At 44.1% G+C, this 15,157-nt stretch overlaps 1 protein-coding gene across 3 annotated transcripts in view; it reads right to left on the minus strand.

Annotated features, from left to right (window-relative positions):
- NECTIN1 (nectin cell adhesion molecule 1) overlaps positions 1 to 14,957 on the minus strand; it is a 489,765-nt gene extending 474,808 nt beyond the window's left edge. Inside the window, exon 1 of one of the 3 annotated variants that reach the window (XM_073602553.1) lies at positions 14,460 to 14,957. In XM_073602553.1, coding sequence (XP_073458654.1) covers positions 14,460 to 14,556 — 97 coding nt within the window. In that variant the 5' untranslated portion in view covers positions 14,557 to 14,957. The remainder of the gene's footprint in view (positions 1 to 14,459) is intronic. The other 2 variants (XM_073602556.1, XM_073602554.1) reach the window with 2 other exon arrangements.
- Between the last annotated feature and the right edge of the window lie 200 nt (positions 14,958 to 15,157).

Genomic DNA, 15,157 nt, shown 5'->3' on the forward strand with positions numbered 1-15,157 from the left:
TATGTTAGAATAATTTATTTTCTGAATTTGTTTCGTATATTCAGATTAGTTTTGGATATTTGTTGTTCCGAATTGATTCATATTTCAGAAGTTATTTTGGAATTCGTTATTTCGGGAGATGACCTATGCACTCTGTTTGGGTTGGATAGAGGTGGATCCTTTAGAACAGGGATATGCAATTAGCGGACCTCCAGCTGTTGCAGAACTACAAGTCCCATGAGGCATTGCAAGACTCTGACAGCCACAAGCATGACACCCAGAGGCAGAGGCATGATGGGACTTGTAGTTTTGCAACAGCTGGAGGTCCGCTAATTGCATATCCCTGCTTTAGAATCTCTATATCATAACATAATGAATGGAAAGAAATTAATTTAGGATTTATTTGTATGTTATGATTCGGATATTCTGATGGATCCACCTCCATCCAAACACAATAAGTAGGAATCATCATCTTATTTCACTTATAATCTTCACTGTATTAATTGCAATAGGTTTCCATTTCATATGTAGTGCATTTTTTATAATAATGAAAATATTAATGCAACATAAAAACATATAGATCTGAATCAATTTGGATCACTTGCTATGTCGTTACGTATTTCCACATGCTTCAAACATTAACAATAGGCTCAAACTATCGCATCATGTTATCCACATGAATACAAATTAATTTGTTTGGTTATAATTTATTTTGGAGTTGTTGAAATTTGTTGCTATTGTGATTCAGAGATTCGGATACATCCGAATCTCCCAATAATTAAAATTTTGCCTGAATTTTGATTTGTAACAAAATAAATCACATGTCAATGGGCCACAGGACACCTCTGTGCAGCTTGTGTTCCAAAGATACAGTATATCACTATATAAGGCCTTTTGCACATGGACATAATAATTTACTAATGTTTATAATGCAGACAGAAAGCTCCAGAGTAAAAAAAAAAGTTACATTTCATAAAGACCTCGTCAGGGGTGGCAGTCCATTAAGGGTGGGGGGGTTGAAGCACCTAATTAGATTAGAATTAGATAGGCTTCAAATCAGTGTGGGCTCGGGGTACAGAGACTGCAAACCGGTCATTTGACGCCCCCCCCCCAAAAAAACACAAACACACCATCCGCCACTGGACCTCGCGTATAAGTGCATAAATGTGCGTAATTGTGCATACATGCAAAAAATTCTTCTTTATCCTCTTCTACCTGCTAGCGCTGCAAATTATACATGTTCACTCATATACACATGTATGTGCGCTAATTACTGCATTTAAATGTAAAGTTTTCTATTTTTTGGCTCTGAACGCATCACTGTGTTACAGACCCTTACGCAGCTGTTTGCATTGTCCCATAGACAACAATGCACCTATATTCAGACCTGTATATTTAAAAAAAAAAAGTTACACAGCTACAAACACATTTTTTTTTGCCTGTGTGCAAAAGACCTAAATAAAAATGTACCAGAAGTCATCATGCAATGCAGGTGTTTACTTGTTTGCAAGAGCCTTTTCCTGTCTGAAATGAATGGCACGGGTTGTGGTATGCTTTTCAATGGCAGGTACCAGGGTGCGATAGATGGTCACATTTATTTTTATTTTATTTTATTTATGGTACTTATATAGCGCCGTCAATTTACGCAGCGCTTTACATATACATTTTACATTCACATCAGTCCCTACCCTCAAGCAGCTTACAATCTAAGGTCCCTAACTCACATTCATGCATACTAGGGACAATTTAGACAGGATCCAATTAACCTACCAGCATGTCTTTGGAGTGTGGGAGGAAACCGGAGTACCCGGAGGAAACCCACGCAGGCACAGGGAGAACATGCAAACTCCAGGCAGGTAGTGTCGTGGTTGGGATTCGAACCAGCGACCCTTCTTACTGCTAGGTGAGAGTGCTACACACTACACCACTGTCCCGCCCCACGTCACATGCAAATAAATTCTTCTAATTGACTCATATAGTGCAACTACTATCAACTCCTATAGGACAATGAACTAGATATAACAAGGGTGGTTAATACAGATAATATACACTCACTGCCCACTTCATTAGGTATACCTGTTCAATTGCTTGGTAACACAAATTGCTAATCGGCCAATCAGATCGCAGCAACTCAATGCATTTAGGCATCTAGACGTGGTGAAGTTCAAACCGAGCATCAGATTGGGGAAGAAAGGGGATTTAAGTACCTTTGAATGGGGCATGGTTAATGGTGCCAGATGGGCTGGTCTGAGTATTTCAAAAACTGTTGATCTACTGAGATTTTCACATACAACTATCTTTAAGGTTTACAGAGAACGGTCAAAAAAAGAGAAAAAATCCAGTAAGCGGCAGTTTTGTGGAGGAAAATGCCTTGTTGATGTCAGAGGTCAGGGGAGAATAGGCAGACTGGTTCAAGATGATAGAAAGGCAACAGTAACTCAAATAACCACTCGTTACAACCAAGGTATGCACAATACCATCTCTGAACGCACAACACTTTGAACTTCGAAGCAATGGGCTACAGCAGCAGAAGACCACACTGGGTACCACTCCTGTCAGCTAAGAACAGAAAACTGAGGCTACAACTCACACAGGTTTACCAAAATAGGACAATAGAAGATTGGAAAAATGTTGCCCGGTCTGATGAGTCTCGATTTCAGCTGCGACATTCAGATGGTGGGGTCAGAATTTGGTGTAAACAACATGAAAGCATAGATCCATCCTGTCTTGTATCAACAGTTCAGGCTGATGGGGGTGGTGTAATGGTGTGGGGGATATCTTCTTGGCACACTTTGGGCCCCTTAGTACCAACTGAGCATCTTTTAAATGCCACGGCCTATCTGAGTATTGTTCCTGACCATGTCCATCCCTTTATGACTAAAGAGTACCCATCTTCTGATGGCTCCTTCCAGCAGGACAATGGACCACAAAGAATTAAGGCGGTTCTGAAGGCAAAAGGGAGTCCAACCCGGTACTACCAAGGTGTACCTAATAAAGTGTATTTCATATAATTGTTAAATTGCCAAGAATGGTACAAGGCCAGGAAAGAATGCCAAAACACAATAGGAGAGAGTGTGCTGCCTATACAAGCTAAGGACCATATTTCCAGTGAAATGTATATGACGATCTCATCTGTAGACAATGTTCTGCAGTACAATGTCTTCATACAGACGGCACATTTAGCATCTCCTATGTGTGTAAGCCGTCCTTTATTGTGTTTGGGGACAGAGATGTAATAACTACACCCATGTTTGCATTGTTTATGGCACGCTGCCATAGTCCTGCATGTACTTGAATTTTATTAGGAAGCGCTGTCTCTGTAAACCTGATAATAAGTACGCTTATCAGTAATCTGTCATCGCTTCCATCCAGGAGACTCTGCCTTTCTATGTATTGCCTGCATAGGGTGGGCAGTATGGCCCTTCTGTTATCCTCAAGCAGTCTAATCCAGCATCCATCTGTCTAATCCAAGAATATGCACCCGTCCATTGTGTATGATTTGTCTATACCCTACCAGCATTATGTACTTATATAAACCAAGCGCCCTCATGGAGATCAGTGCTGCAATCTGTTATAATGTTAGAACTGAGCAAGTCCAGTATCCTGTTTTGTCTGCACTTCTATATGAACTGTCAGCACAAATGCTGATTTTGTTCGGAAGAGCTGTACAAACGAAATCAATAGACCTTAGTTCATGCACGCACCACTTCATGTCTATAAGCACCATCAAATTAGAACACGGTTGAATAGAACCATAATTGATTAGAACATTACAATTTTGCACACCCTGGCTAAACAGAACAGGTTTTTTATTTTTGGATCAAAAATGACAATACTTTTCACCCCTGCATGCCAAATCCGGATTGCAGTAACATTTACATAAAACAAACTGCATCTGATTTGGAACATTTTTTTTCCGTATGCGGGCTTTGTTCAAAAAGAATTGATTGGCTGTGTGATAACTCTATCAACCGTACTAGTAGATACACGTTGGAAAGATTCTCGAAAAACCCAGTTGTCAACCTCTACTACAGCATGATTGCTAAATTTAGTAATTGTGGTTCTGCAATCCAGATGCACAGCAGTCCGTTTTCGGTTTAATTGAGTGAAACAGACAAGCGCCATGAGACAAGTGAATTATTTTAAATCTATGCCTCTTAAGCACCTTGACACTTGGTATCAAGAACCCATAAACAGCGGTTCTTTACGACGCTGATTGGATTCAGTCACAGATGAAAAACTTAGCCTGCGTACTTTCTCATCCTCTCGGCTTCAGACGCTGGGTCGCAGCAGAGAACTGCAGTGTGGATGCAGAGCATCCGTCTCTTCTGTCATACAAAGAAGGCAGAGAGATACACACAGAGGTATGACCGGGACTGTCAGGGGAATAAAACGAGGGAGTTTACCAACCTCGGCTGATTGGATATGTTTGTCATGACAACTGCAGAGACGTCTGCCCCAATCAACCCACCAGGCAGCATTGGCACCGCAGCACATGCCTTTCATTGTCATTATGCGGTGATCTTTATATACAGCATTAGAATACATCGTTATTAAAACCTTGAATTATTTGCCCAGGATACTTAACAGAGAAGTGTTCCCATGCTAGTTACTCATAATACTATTGTCAAAGGCCTGCAACACACTGTATTATATTCCTATTTACTAAACTTGACCGCACATGGCTTTTTCAGCATTTATAATGCATCACTTTGGTTAACTGGATTGTTATAATATCATCAATAGACAGTAAAACCGCACATCATTTTGAAAAATAATTATTCAGTCTCAGTTTAAAAAAATGAAGGAATCCTAAGCTGGGTAATAATTAAATAAAATGAAATCATCAGCCAGCCTTTTACAACACACAGGAACCCTTGAAATAACATTCAGGTCTCATGGAACTGTGCTAATAATTGCTATATCCACAGTCCAGCTGATGGTACGTTAGTGTGAACAGTAAATTGTGAAACAGGAATAAATAAAGAAAAAGCAATGTGGTGTGCTTGGAGCACTTGACACCTGAGGTTATTGCAGACCAGGGGTCTCCAAACTTTCTAAACAAGTGGCCAGGTTAGTATCCTTCAGGCTTTAGGGGGGCACAGTGGGAGTAGAAAATGTCCTTGTGTCAGTGAGAGCAAACAACGCCACATCGCTAGTGTCAGAAATGGTGCCTCATCATTTGTGCCAGTGGGTGGAATAGTGCTCCATTATTGGTGTGAGTAGCAAGAATTGTGCCCCAATTGTTGGTGTCAGTAAGAGGAATAGTGCTCCAAGGGCCAGATAAAGGCAAGCAAAGGGCCACATCTGGCCCCCTGGCCGCAGTTTGGAGACCACTGTTCTAGACTAAAATTTGCATTCTATACTGATAATGGAAAGAAAATAATTGCAGTGAATTTTGTAGTTTTCTTACACTTTGGTGGTCAGTGGAGAAATGCCTACTTACTATCATGGTCGGTGTAAAAGTGCCCCCTTACATTAGTGGTCTGTGTAGTGCCACCTTACATTGCTGGTCAATTAAATGCTCCCTTATATTGGTGGTCAGTGGAAAAAGACCTTCTTATTCAGATCAGAGGGAGAGGGACCTCCTTACATTGGTGGCCATGGGCAGAGTCAGTAGGAAAATGGCTCCTACATGAGCCAGGACTTAAAATGCTCCCCAAATTGGTGGTCACTGGTTCAAATGTTGTTACATTGGTGGCCAGTGGTTAAAATGCTCCATTATATTGGTGGCCAGATGTTAAAATACTCCCTTACATTGGTGGCCAGTGGTTAAAATGCTCCCATACCTTGGTGGCCAGATGTTAAAATGCTCCCTTACATTGGTGGCCAGAGGAGAGAAGCCTTATAAAGATGGCCCTAGACGGTTCAAATCTCGGCCAGTTCAGCAGGGGCAGGCTGAGATTCGAACCATGTATGAGCAGGCTGATTGCACCCAAGCTGATCGATCCATCAACTTGGGTACAACCAGCCTGTTGGACTTTTCATGCAATTATTGCCAGCAGCTATAGTCGCTAGCAATAATCACTTTGTGTTCTCCCAGCTAGGATGGCTCCCCCAGCCCCCACCAGGAGAATACAATAGCTCTGCACAAGGGGTTCCCCCATCAACACTGACTGTGTAGATGGGGGAATCAAATGTTTTTGTTTCTGGCTGCAGAAAAGGAAATCACATTGCCTACGGCCTGCTTTAGACAGGTAATCAGTGGGAGAAGGACCTCCTTACATTGGTGGCCATGGGGAAAGTCAGTAAAAAAAGGGCTCCCTATAGCCCTGAAATTAAAATGCTCCCTAAATTGGTGGTCAAGTGGTTAAAATGTTCCCTTACATTGGTAGCCAGAGGGGAGGAGCATTCTTAGACTGGTAGCCAGTGGGAAAAGGACGACTGCTCACCTTGGTGGCCATTGGAAGGGAGTAGGTAAGGGAAGGGCCCCCTTACCTTAGTGATCAGTGATTAAAATACTCCTTAAATTAATCAGGGGTTAAAATGCTTCCTTACAGGTGTGATCAGTGACATGTTACCCTTACATTGGTGGTCAGAGGAGAACAGCCTTCATAGACTGGCGACCAGTGGGAGAAGGACTTACATTGGTGGCAGCGTAAAAGTCAGTAAGAGAATTGGTGGTTATTGGGAAGAATGTTCCCCTTACAAATAGACAAAAGATAACTGATGTCAATAGTAACTTGTCTGAGAATAAAAAACTGGTAATTTCTCAGGGAACTCCCAGCAAATTCTAGAGGAACCCTAAATTTCCATGGAACCCTGGTTGAGGAAGGCTACTTCAAGCCCTTGAATAATCTTTTCACTGGAACAAGCTTTAACAAGAATGTTGATATTTTGTTTTGTTTTTGTGACATTTTTGTTTAGTAATACAACTCAAACATTGTTATTTTTTTTGTTGCCATGTTTTTATTAGGAAACAAAAAACTTTAAAATCCATTGACAAGATTAAATACACTTTTTGTATATGGAAATAACTGAATTGCCAAACAAATTGCAGAGTGCAAGTGTCATCCAACTAACATACACTGCCTGTAGCACATCTGCCTGGAAGAACAAGCCAAGATCCTCCTAAATGAAATTTCAGAGGAGGAGCTGTAAGTCAGTAAAATGAGCCTACTGGTCCACGTCCTGAATACTTCCACAGGGCACTGACGATAGGACGCATTTCCCCTGCAAGCATACTTCCACTACTAAACATGACCTCTTGTAAATAAGGTCCTCTTATCCCCCGGGGGTCACTTTGTTCATTATATTGACATAATGGCACTCCATCTCTCACTAATTCACCCAACATCTTTGTCACACCTCCTCCAAATACTGTACAAAGAACATCATTAATTGTAGTTTCCTACCTGTAGAGGCCAAAGAGGAACAAAGATAGAGCCTGCACTTTTCTACTATACATTTCTCTAATTAATGAAAGAGTTCTCATATTTAGCTCATTAGTGGGATCTATGTTAATGATATGTGCACTGTGTGTATTGCTGGTTTATACACTGTGGGAAATATTTCTAAAGCTGATTAATCAAAGCATTCTCTTTATATGGACCTTCCTGCCTTATCTCTTGAAGCAGAAATACAGTCATGAATTTATGGATTGAAATAAATATTATCCCGAGCTGTTTCTATAGCGTTAGATCAAAGATAAGATATATGCATAACATCTCCCCTACACACAGGAAGAGTATGACAAAATAATAAAAAGAAAAGACTTCTATAAGGACCATAAGCACACATGTGGTAAGAGGTTGAAAATATGCTATGTTCAAATTTCAGGGCGTTACCCGCACCCGGAGAGCTGCAGGTGCCGCAAACAGCCTACCATACAAGTGAATGGCTTATGTGGCCATACTCTTGTAAATGTCCATGCTTCTGATCACCTTTAACCTGTGCACTAGCGTATAATGTATTTCCTGAAAATACATTGTATGATCATGCATGGGTAAACGTTGGGGCATCCATTTTTACATGAGTATGGTTGTGTACTGCCATTGACTTGTATGGCAGGCCGCATGTGGCATCTTGGCCGTGGAAGAACACCTAGTATTTGACACCCAGCATAATTTCAGCCTCTAACCGTCCATGCGTATGAGCTACATACCCCAATATTGGAGCTTTCCATCACCTGTCAAATACAGCAGTATGACACACATGGCTGCATTTGTTTTCCAGTTTCAAGCCACCAAACAATTGATATCGTAGTGAAAATCAATCAAAATCACTGCAGCACCAATAGACTGATTCCTGCACCATTTTCATGGTCACTTGAAACTGGGAAACCATAAAAACCACACAGACGTCTTGTTTTTATTTTTCAACTATTTATACGCAAAGTGCAGTAACCCCGAACAACCATTTTCAGCTTTTATCCATTTACAGCAGACAAGACAATGAAATGTGATTATTGATTGGTTGTTACAGGTTATTACACTCTGGAGAGTGGGCTTTGTATTATGAAACAATCCTGACAGTCCCTTCACTAATGGAATCCCATTGTTACAGTAAGCCAATTCCAGAGTCCCTTCAGTTATCCTGTGATGCATTCTGGTTTAGACGGCAGGCAGTGGAAAGAGCAGCAGTGATAGGCAAAGTGTAGTAATTATACAATAAAAGGATGATAGTATACCATTAGCTTAAATTGCAACAAAAAAATGCTTTTATATGGTTTAACATGATTACAATAGGCTTGCTAGAGATGATTATAATCAGAAACATGATAGTACATCAAAACAGGATTGCACAGGCTGGTACATTAAGAATTACATGATTAGAGATGGTACACAGTATGAAAAAGCAAAAAGAAAGGCGGTTCAAGTAGATTATGCATGTCCATAACAAAAGAAGTGTTTAAGTGGTTAAACCTAGACAGAGGTGCCCCTATACCCTAAAATATTGCTGGTGATCTTACTAGAGTATTTTGTATGTAGATGATGTTCTCTATTTTATTGCCTCTTTTCCCATATCCTTGTCATTGCATTAGCATGTAGGCTAAAAGTGCTTTAATAGCACCTGCTACACATCCTATAGGCCGCCTTTGTTTTGTCTCGGTCCTATCACTAGGACAGCTGTAGTATATACAGAATAGTGGCTAATTCATGCTCAGTGCCAATTTTGGACTGTTTGCTTTGTTACTTACATCTGGTAATCATACTAACATATTCTTGTAATCTTATGCTGTGTACCTTCTATAATTATGTAGTTTTCAGTTTGTGTAATCAAGTTGTATTCCAAATAATATCTCTGCTAATAGCCTTGTTTGTTTAGCTTATTACATTCCTAACGTCGTCGTACCATATAAAGCCCAATTTTCACAAGTAGTTTACCTACGCAATATTTATCATTTATTACATATCTGGGGCTGAGGGCAACTGTATAATTGGCACCCATTACACAACCCTCTCCTCTTGCTGTAGTAGTAAGCAGGCCTAATCCCTACCAATATCAAACTGATGCAGCTCATTGCAACCAGATTTCTGCGCATTAATGTAAAAACGGTGGAAAATGAATTCTGACTGGTTACTTTAGGTCGCTGCCCTTTACACACTACTCCTTCCATCATTAACCCCTTAAGATGCCTCAAGCAGCCGATTAAGTGAGCTTTAATGCCTGGAAGATGTCGCAGCTTCTGTAATATGTGACCTCTGTGATTGGCTCTCACAGCAGTCACATGATTGAGAGCTGTCAGTGTGCTGGGAGCATGCAGTGAAGGCATTCTCAGCACATAACCTTAGGCCACCATTGATACACATGTGCAGCAGCTGGACATTAAAGCCCACTTTTTCTGAATTATATGGTCGGCAATAGGTTAAATAAGTCAACTCAGAAATAGCAGATCATATCAGTATGGGTTTCTCCAAGCAATGAAGGTAGTCATACCTAAATTAGTCAACACGGAAGATAATTTTACTATCAGCCCATGATATGACTGTGGAATGCCACATTGGTGTTGATTTACTAAAATTGGAGAGTGCAAAATCTGGTACAGCTCTGCATAGAAACCAATCAGCTTCCATTTTTTAGGTTTTTTGTCAAAGCTTACTTGAACAAGCTGAAGTTAAAAGCTGGTTGGTTTCTATGCAGAGCTGCACAAGATTTTGACCTCTCTAGTTTTAGTAAATCAACTCCATTGTGTCTTGTGCTGCTGTGATGTCCCTAAAGTTGACCACACATGGAGTGATTTTTGGATGGTTCCTGATCAACCTGCCATGATAGGCCTTGTTGGCACCCTGCTTTCCAACAGCTATTATTCTGAAAATTGAAGGAGATGGACAGAAAATCGTTGGCTGAACGGTGCTTGCATCCAATCAGATGCAGCTATTATTCGGGTATACTGGTAGCTGCTGGTGCTGGCTGTCAGAATACTGTTTCGCATGAATAGGATAATCAAGTGATCTCTCTTGTTCAATCCATGGGCCAGAACAAAACAAATCTAAGACTCCATTCTGACTTTGCAATTTGGAATCGCAGGCAGAAGTGCTGTAATTCTACCTGCGATTCCAAATTGCACAGTGTTTGCTGCGCAACAAGTGTTTGGGTGCCATTATCCCTAAATAGCACCCCAATTACGAAGTGATTGTCTTGTGGCAATCGCTGAAATCCTCACCTTTCAAAATTGCATAAAGCTTGATGCCCGAAAAGTTGGAGGAGCTTCTTTTTGGGCAACAAATACATGTAGGGCAGCCCATTCAAGTAAAAACATCTGAAATTTGAGCCATGTATGGCAGCCCTAAAGCCCAACTTCAGGAAACCTAAAAATGCAAGTGCACTACAAGGGTTAACGGTCATTCAGCCCTGGATCACACTGGTGTGGCTTTGAAAACACACTACGTCAGCGGGATTTTAAAGCTGCAGGTCAGTGTGATTTGCACTGCCGATTTCCTTGCGGCTTGTGACTTAATTTAACAGAAGTCTATGCAAGTCGCCATTAAAGCAGAGCTCCACCCAAAAGAGGAAGCTCCACTTGTTTGCTTTCTCCCCTCTCCGCTTCCACTTTTGTCACTTTTCAGGGGGAAGCGGGTACCTGTTTTTAACAGGTACCCATCCCTACTTCTGGGAGACCTCGCCGCAGCGAGGTCCCCGGTAAGTTCGGCCCCCTCCTCCTTCCACCGCTTCGCACATGCGCAGTGGGGAACCGGCTGTGAAGCCACAAGGCTTAAAAGGAATGGCGGCGACAGCACCCAAGAGCCGATTAAAAATTGGCTGGGGTGCCAACACTGTAGGATCCCTGGACAGGTAAATGTCCTAATATTAAAAGTTAGCAGCTACAGTGTTTGTAGCTGCTGACTTTTAATTTTTTGGTGGGGGAGCCTGGAGCTCCTCTTTAAACTGGAAAAAAGTAGTGCAGAAAACTTTTTCATAATTGCTGCAACATGAGTCCCAGCGATATGAACGGTTCCATTGCTGGCAATAGGGTGTGACTTGTCATGCGATTAGGAACCTTTAAATCGCATTACAAGTCGCATCATTGTGAATGAGGGCTTAGTCTAGGGGGCAGGTAAAGCACTTCTGCCTACCCGGCGCTCCAGGTGGTGGACTGTCTCTCAGTGTCCTCACATCCAATGCAGGGCTGTGGCCCCTACACCAGTCTTGATGACATCAGAGGTCCTTAGACCGCCGAAGCATGGGGAGAAGATGCTGCAATGACCCATCTGGCAGTACAGTGGAGCCTGCGGGAGTGGAAAATCGGGTAAGTAAATCTCTTTTTCCCCTCCCCTAGACAGATATGAGCAGTTAACCCTTGCAGTACAGACACAGCACCACTGCAAGGGAGGAGTTTTAGTTTTCCTGGAATTTATCTTTAAAACCTCAAACCAGTCTGAGACATCACAAACCAAGGAGGACGTGTTTTATACCTCCACAGCCCTCTAAACACGGCCATGTCTACACATCACTTTCCACTGCTCAGCCCCAACTTCCTCTCTGTTTGAGTCACAAGGTTTGAGTTAGAGGATACATTGAATCAGATCTGAAACAAAGCAGAGCAGCTACATTCTAGATCTCCAACAAAAGGGGAGACGTTAACTCAGGCTTTAATTTCCTCCAGCAAGATGGTCATGATCTTGTCCTAATAGAATTTGCCTTTCTCATGGAATGACTTTGTTCTCAGCCTCACAGGGTGGAAGTAAAGTTTGCTGCAAGCTGGCAGATCAGACAGCTGGGGGGCTGTTGTGTGTGGCAGACACGGCTTCCCGTCCTTTCTGTTCTCCAATTAAATCTACTGCATGGCCTCCCAGCAAAAATGAAGTCTGCTCCAGTCCGTCCTCATGTCAGACAGCCATGGACCCCAGGCACAGCTTCCCCTTTCCATGTTGATGTTATTGTGGAGCAAGGAGGGAGGTCTCATTCTCCATATTGGTTGGCACTGCATGTTCTACCCTCCCTCCCCCAAGAAGGGTCACATCACAAAGAGCTGAAATATTACCTCTACATTTATTTTCCAGCCACCCTTCCCCCAGTTCATCCAATGGACCCAGTGTTAGACCCACCATGATTCTGAGGTTACACATCTGCACATATCTATGCTAGATCCATCTATAACACATCTATTACTTCTATAGACACATGTGAGTTTGTGGACACATACGGTGATCGGACGCAGACCTCTATAGCTGCATTCTCTGCATTAAACTACTTGTTGCAGAATTCAGACATCTAATGTACACCAGACACCCACCTCCATCAATGTCTCTGACCATTATGTCATGACATCACACAGCCGAAATTTTGCAGCTGTAATTGTAGTTGTCCCTGTATCAGTCCTTAGATCCCTGGCAGACCAAAGAATAGGGCAAGGCTGGGCAGGCAGGCTGAATTTTTTTGATGGTGCTACCAAACTCACTGGTAATTAATTGTTAGCGTTTAGCAACTGATCACCATAGATAAGGAGCGATGGAACATGTTTTAGTGATTTATTGCTTACGATTGCACAATGCTTCAAATTTGGACAGTCGTCACTACCACATGCAACTAAATGTGTAGTGATTATTTGGTGGCGATATTAGTAGCACGATCGTCCATGTGCATGCAGCATAAGTGTACATTTCCCAGACTTGTCATATAAAGTCTATAGAATAAATATAGTGCTGGGACTTCCCATTATAGATGCAGAGGTCTGGTTGCTGCATCCTCTATCCTGACCCCACAACTCATTAAAGTCTCCATGCACCCAGCCTTGTTCTGGGGGGCTCAACCTATGAAAGTCTCCAGCCACCCAGTTTTGTTCTGGGGGCTCATCACATGAATGTCTCCATCCCCCCAGCCTTATCCTAGGGGGTACAACCGATGAAGGTCTCCATCCCCCTAGCATTATCCTAGGGGGGCTCATCCTATGGAAGTATCCATCCACCCAGCCTTATCCTAGGGAGTTAAACCCATGATAATATCCATCCCCCCAGCCTTATCCTAGGGGGCTCATCCCATGGAAGTCTCCATCCACCCAGCCTTATCCAAAGAGGCTCGGAACACAGAGGTCTCCATCCACCCAGCCTTATTCTAGGGGGTTCAACCCATAAAGGTCTCCATCCTCCCAGCTTTGTCCTAGCCCTAGGGGCTCAACACATGGAAGTCTCCTTCCACCCAGCCTTATGCTAGGGGGCACAGCACATGAAAGCCTCCATCCTCCCAGCCTTGTCCTAGTCGGCTCACCCCACAGAAGTCTCCATCCCCCCACAGCCTTGTCCTAGTCCTGGGGGGCTCACCTCATTGAAGTCTCCATCCTCCCAGCATTGTCCTAGTCCGGGGGGGGGGGGCTCACCCTATAGAAGTCTCCATCCCCCCAGCCTTGTCCTAGTCCTGGGGGGCTCAATCCATAGAAGTTTCCATCCCCCCAGCCTTGTCCTAGTCCTGGGGGGCTCACCCCATGAAAGTCTCCATCCCCCCAGCCTTGTCCTAGTCCTGGGGGGCTCACCTCAAGAAAGTCTCCATCCCCCAGCCTTGTTCTAGTCCTGGGGGGCTCACCCCATGAAAGTCTCCATCCCCCCAGCCTTGTCCTAAACCTGGGGGCTCACCCCATAGAAGTCTCCATCCCCCCAGCCTTGTCCTAGTCCTGGGGGGCTCAATCCATAGAAGTTTCCATCCCCCCAGCCTTGTCCTAGTCCTGGGGGGCTCACCCCATGAAAGTCTCCATCCCCCCAGCCTTGTCCTAGTCCTGGGGGGCTCACCCCATGAAAGTCTCCATCCCCCCAGCCTTGTCCTAAACCTGGGGGGCTCACCCCATAGAAGTTTCCATCCCCCCAGCCTTGTCCTAGTCCTGGGGGGCTCACCCCATGAAAGTCTCCATCCCCCCAGCCTTGTCCTAGTCCTGGGGGGTTCACCCCATAAAAGTCTCCATCCCCCCAGCCTTGTCCTAGTCCTGGGTGGCTCAGCCCATAAAAGCCTCCATCCCCCCAGCCTAGTCCTGGGGGGCTCACCCCATGGAAGTCTCCATCCCCCCAGCCTTGTCCCGGAGCTGAACACACACAAGTGACGGGTCTCCTCACCTTGGAAGACTGAAGCCATCAGGGTGAAAGTCAGAGAACAGCTCAGCCAACGGCACGGTCCTCTCCAGCCGGGAGCCATAATCCAGCGGATCAGCATCAGATCCTCCTAAGGAGAAGAAGCGCGACCAACTTATCCAGACTCGACTCCCTCTTCCAGGGACGGCTCACTCGCAGCCACATCCAGCACTCCCCGGCTCGGACAGTAGAGGGAGGAGGAGGGGGTGGGGATCAGAGTGTCATCCCGTCCAGGACTCGGTGTCTCCGGGCTCCTTCGGTCACTCAGCACTGTGCTGTGTTGTGCGGATCCCAGCCTGCGCCGCCTGTCCTCCCTCCTGTGACTCCGGCAGGCTGCCTCCCTCCTCCCCTCTCTGTATGATGTCAGTGATGGGGAGGCTCGGGGCGGCCTCGGCCTCTCATAACACTTAGTGCAGGCAGGGAAGTAGATGCCGGCGCCCAGCCCTCTGGCCAGAAGCTTTCATCTGCGATCCGTGTCCCCAGAGCTGACACTCTGCTTCCCAGGAGCCACCAGACCTGTTCTACTTAGTCACATGTGGCCCCCTCCCCAGAGGGCCCCTACTGAACAATGGCTGGGAATGTTGGCTCTGTTCAGACTTGTCTTCAGCCTTCCACACCTGAGTTCTGTACACTTTCCTTCCCACATCACAGCTACTCCATGGAGGTCACTTTATACAAAAGTG

The sequence above is a fragment of the Aquarana catesbeiana genome, linkage group LG10 (assembly GCF_042186555.1).
Source record: "Aquarana catesbeiana isolate 2022-GZ linkage group LG10, ASM4218655v1, whole genome shotgun sequence".
NCBI lineage: Eukaryota > Metazoa > Chordata > Amphibia > Anura > Ranidae > Aquarana > Aquarana catesbeiana.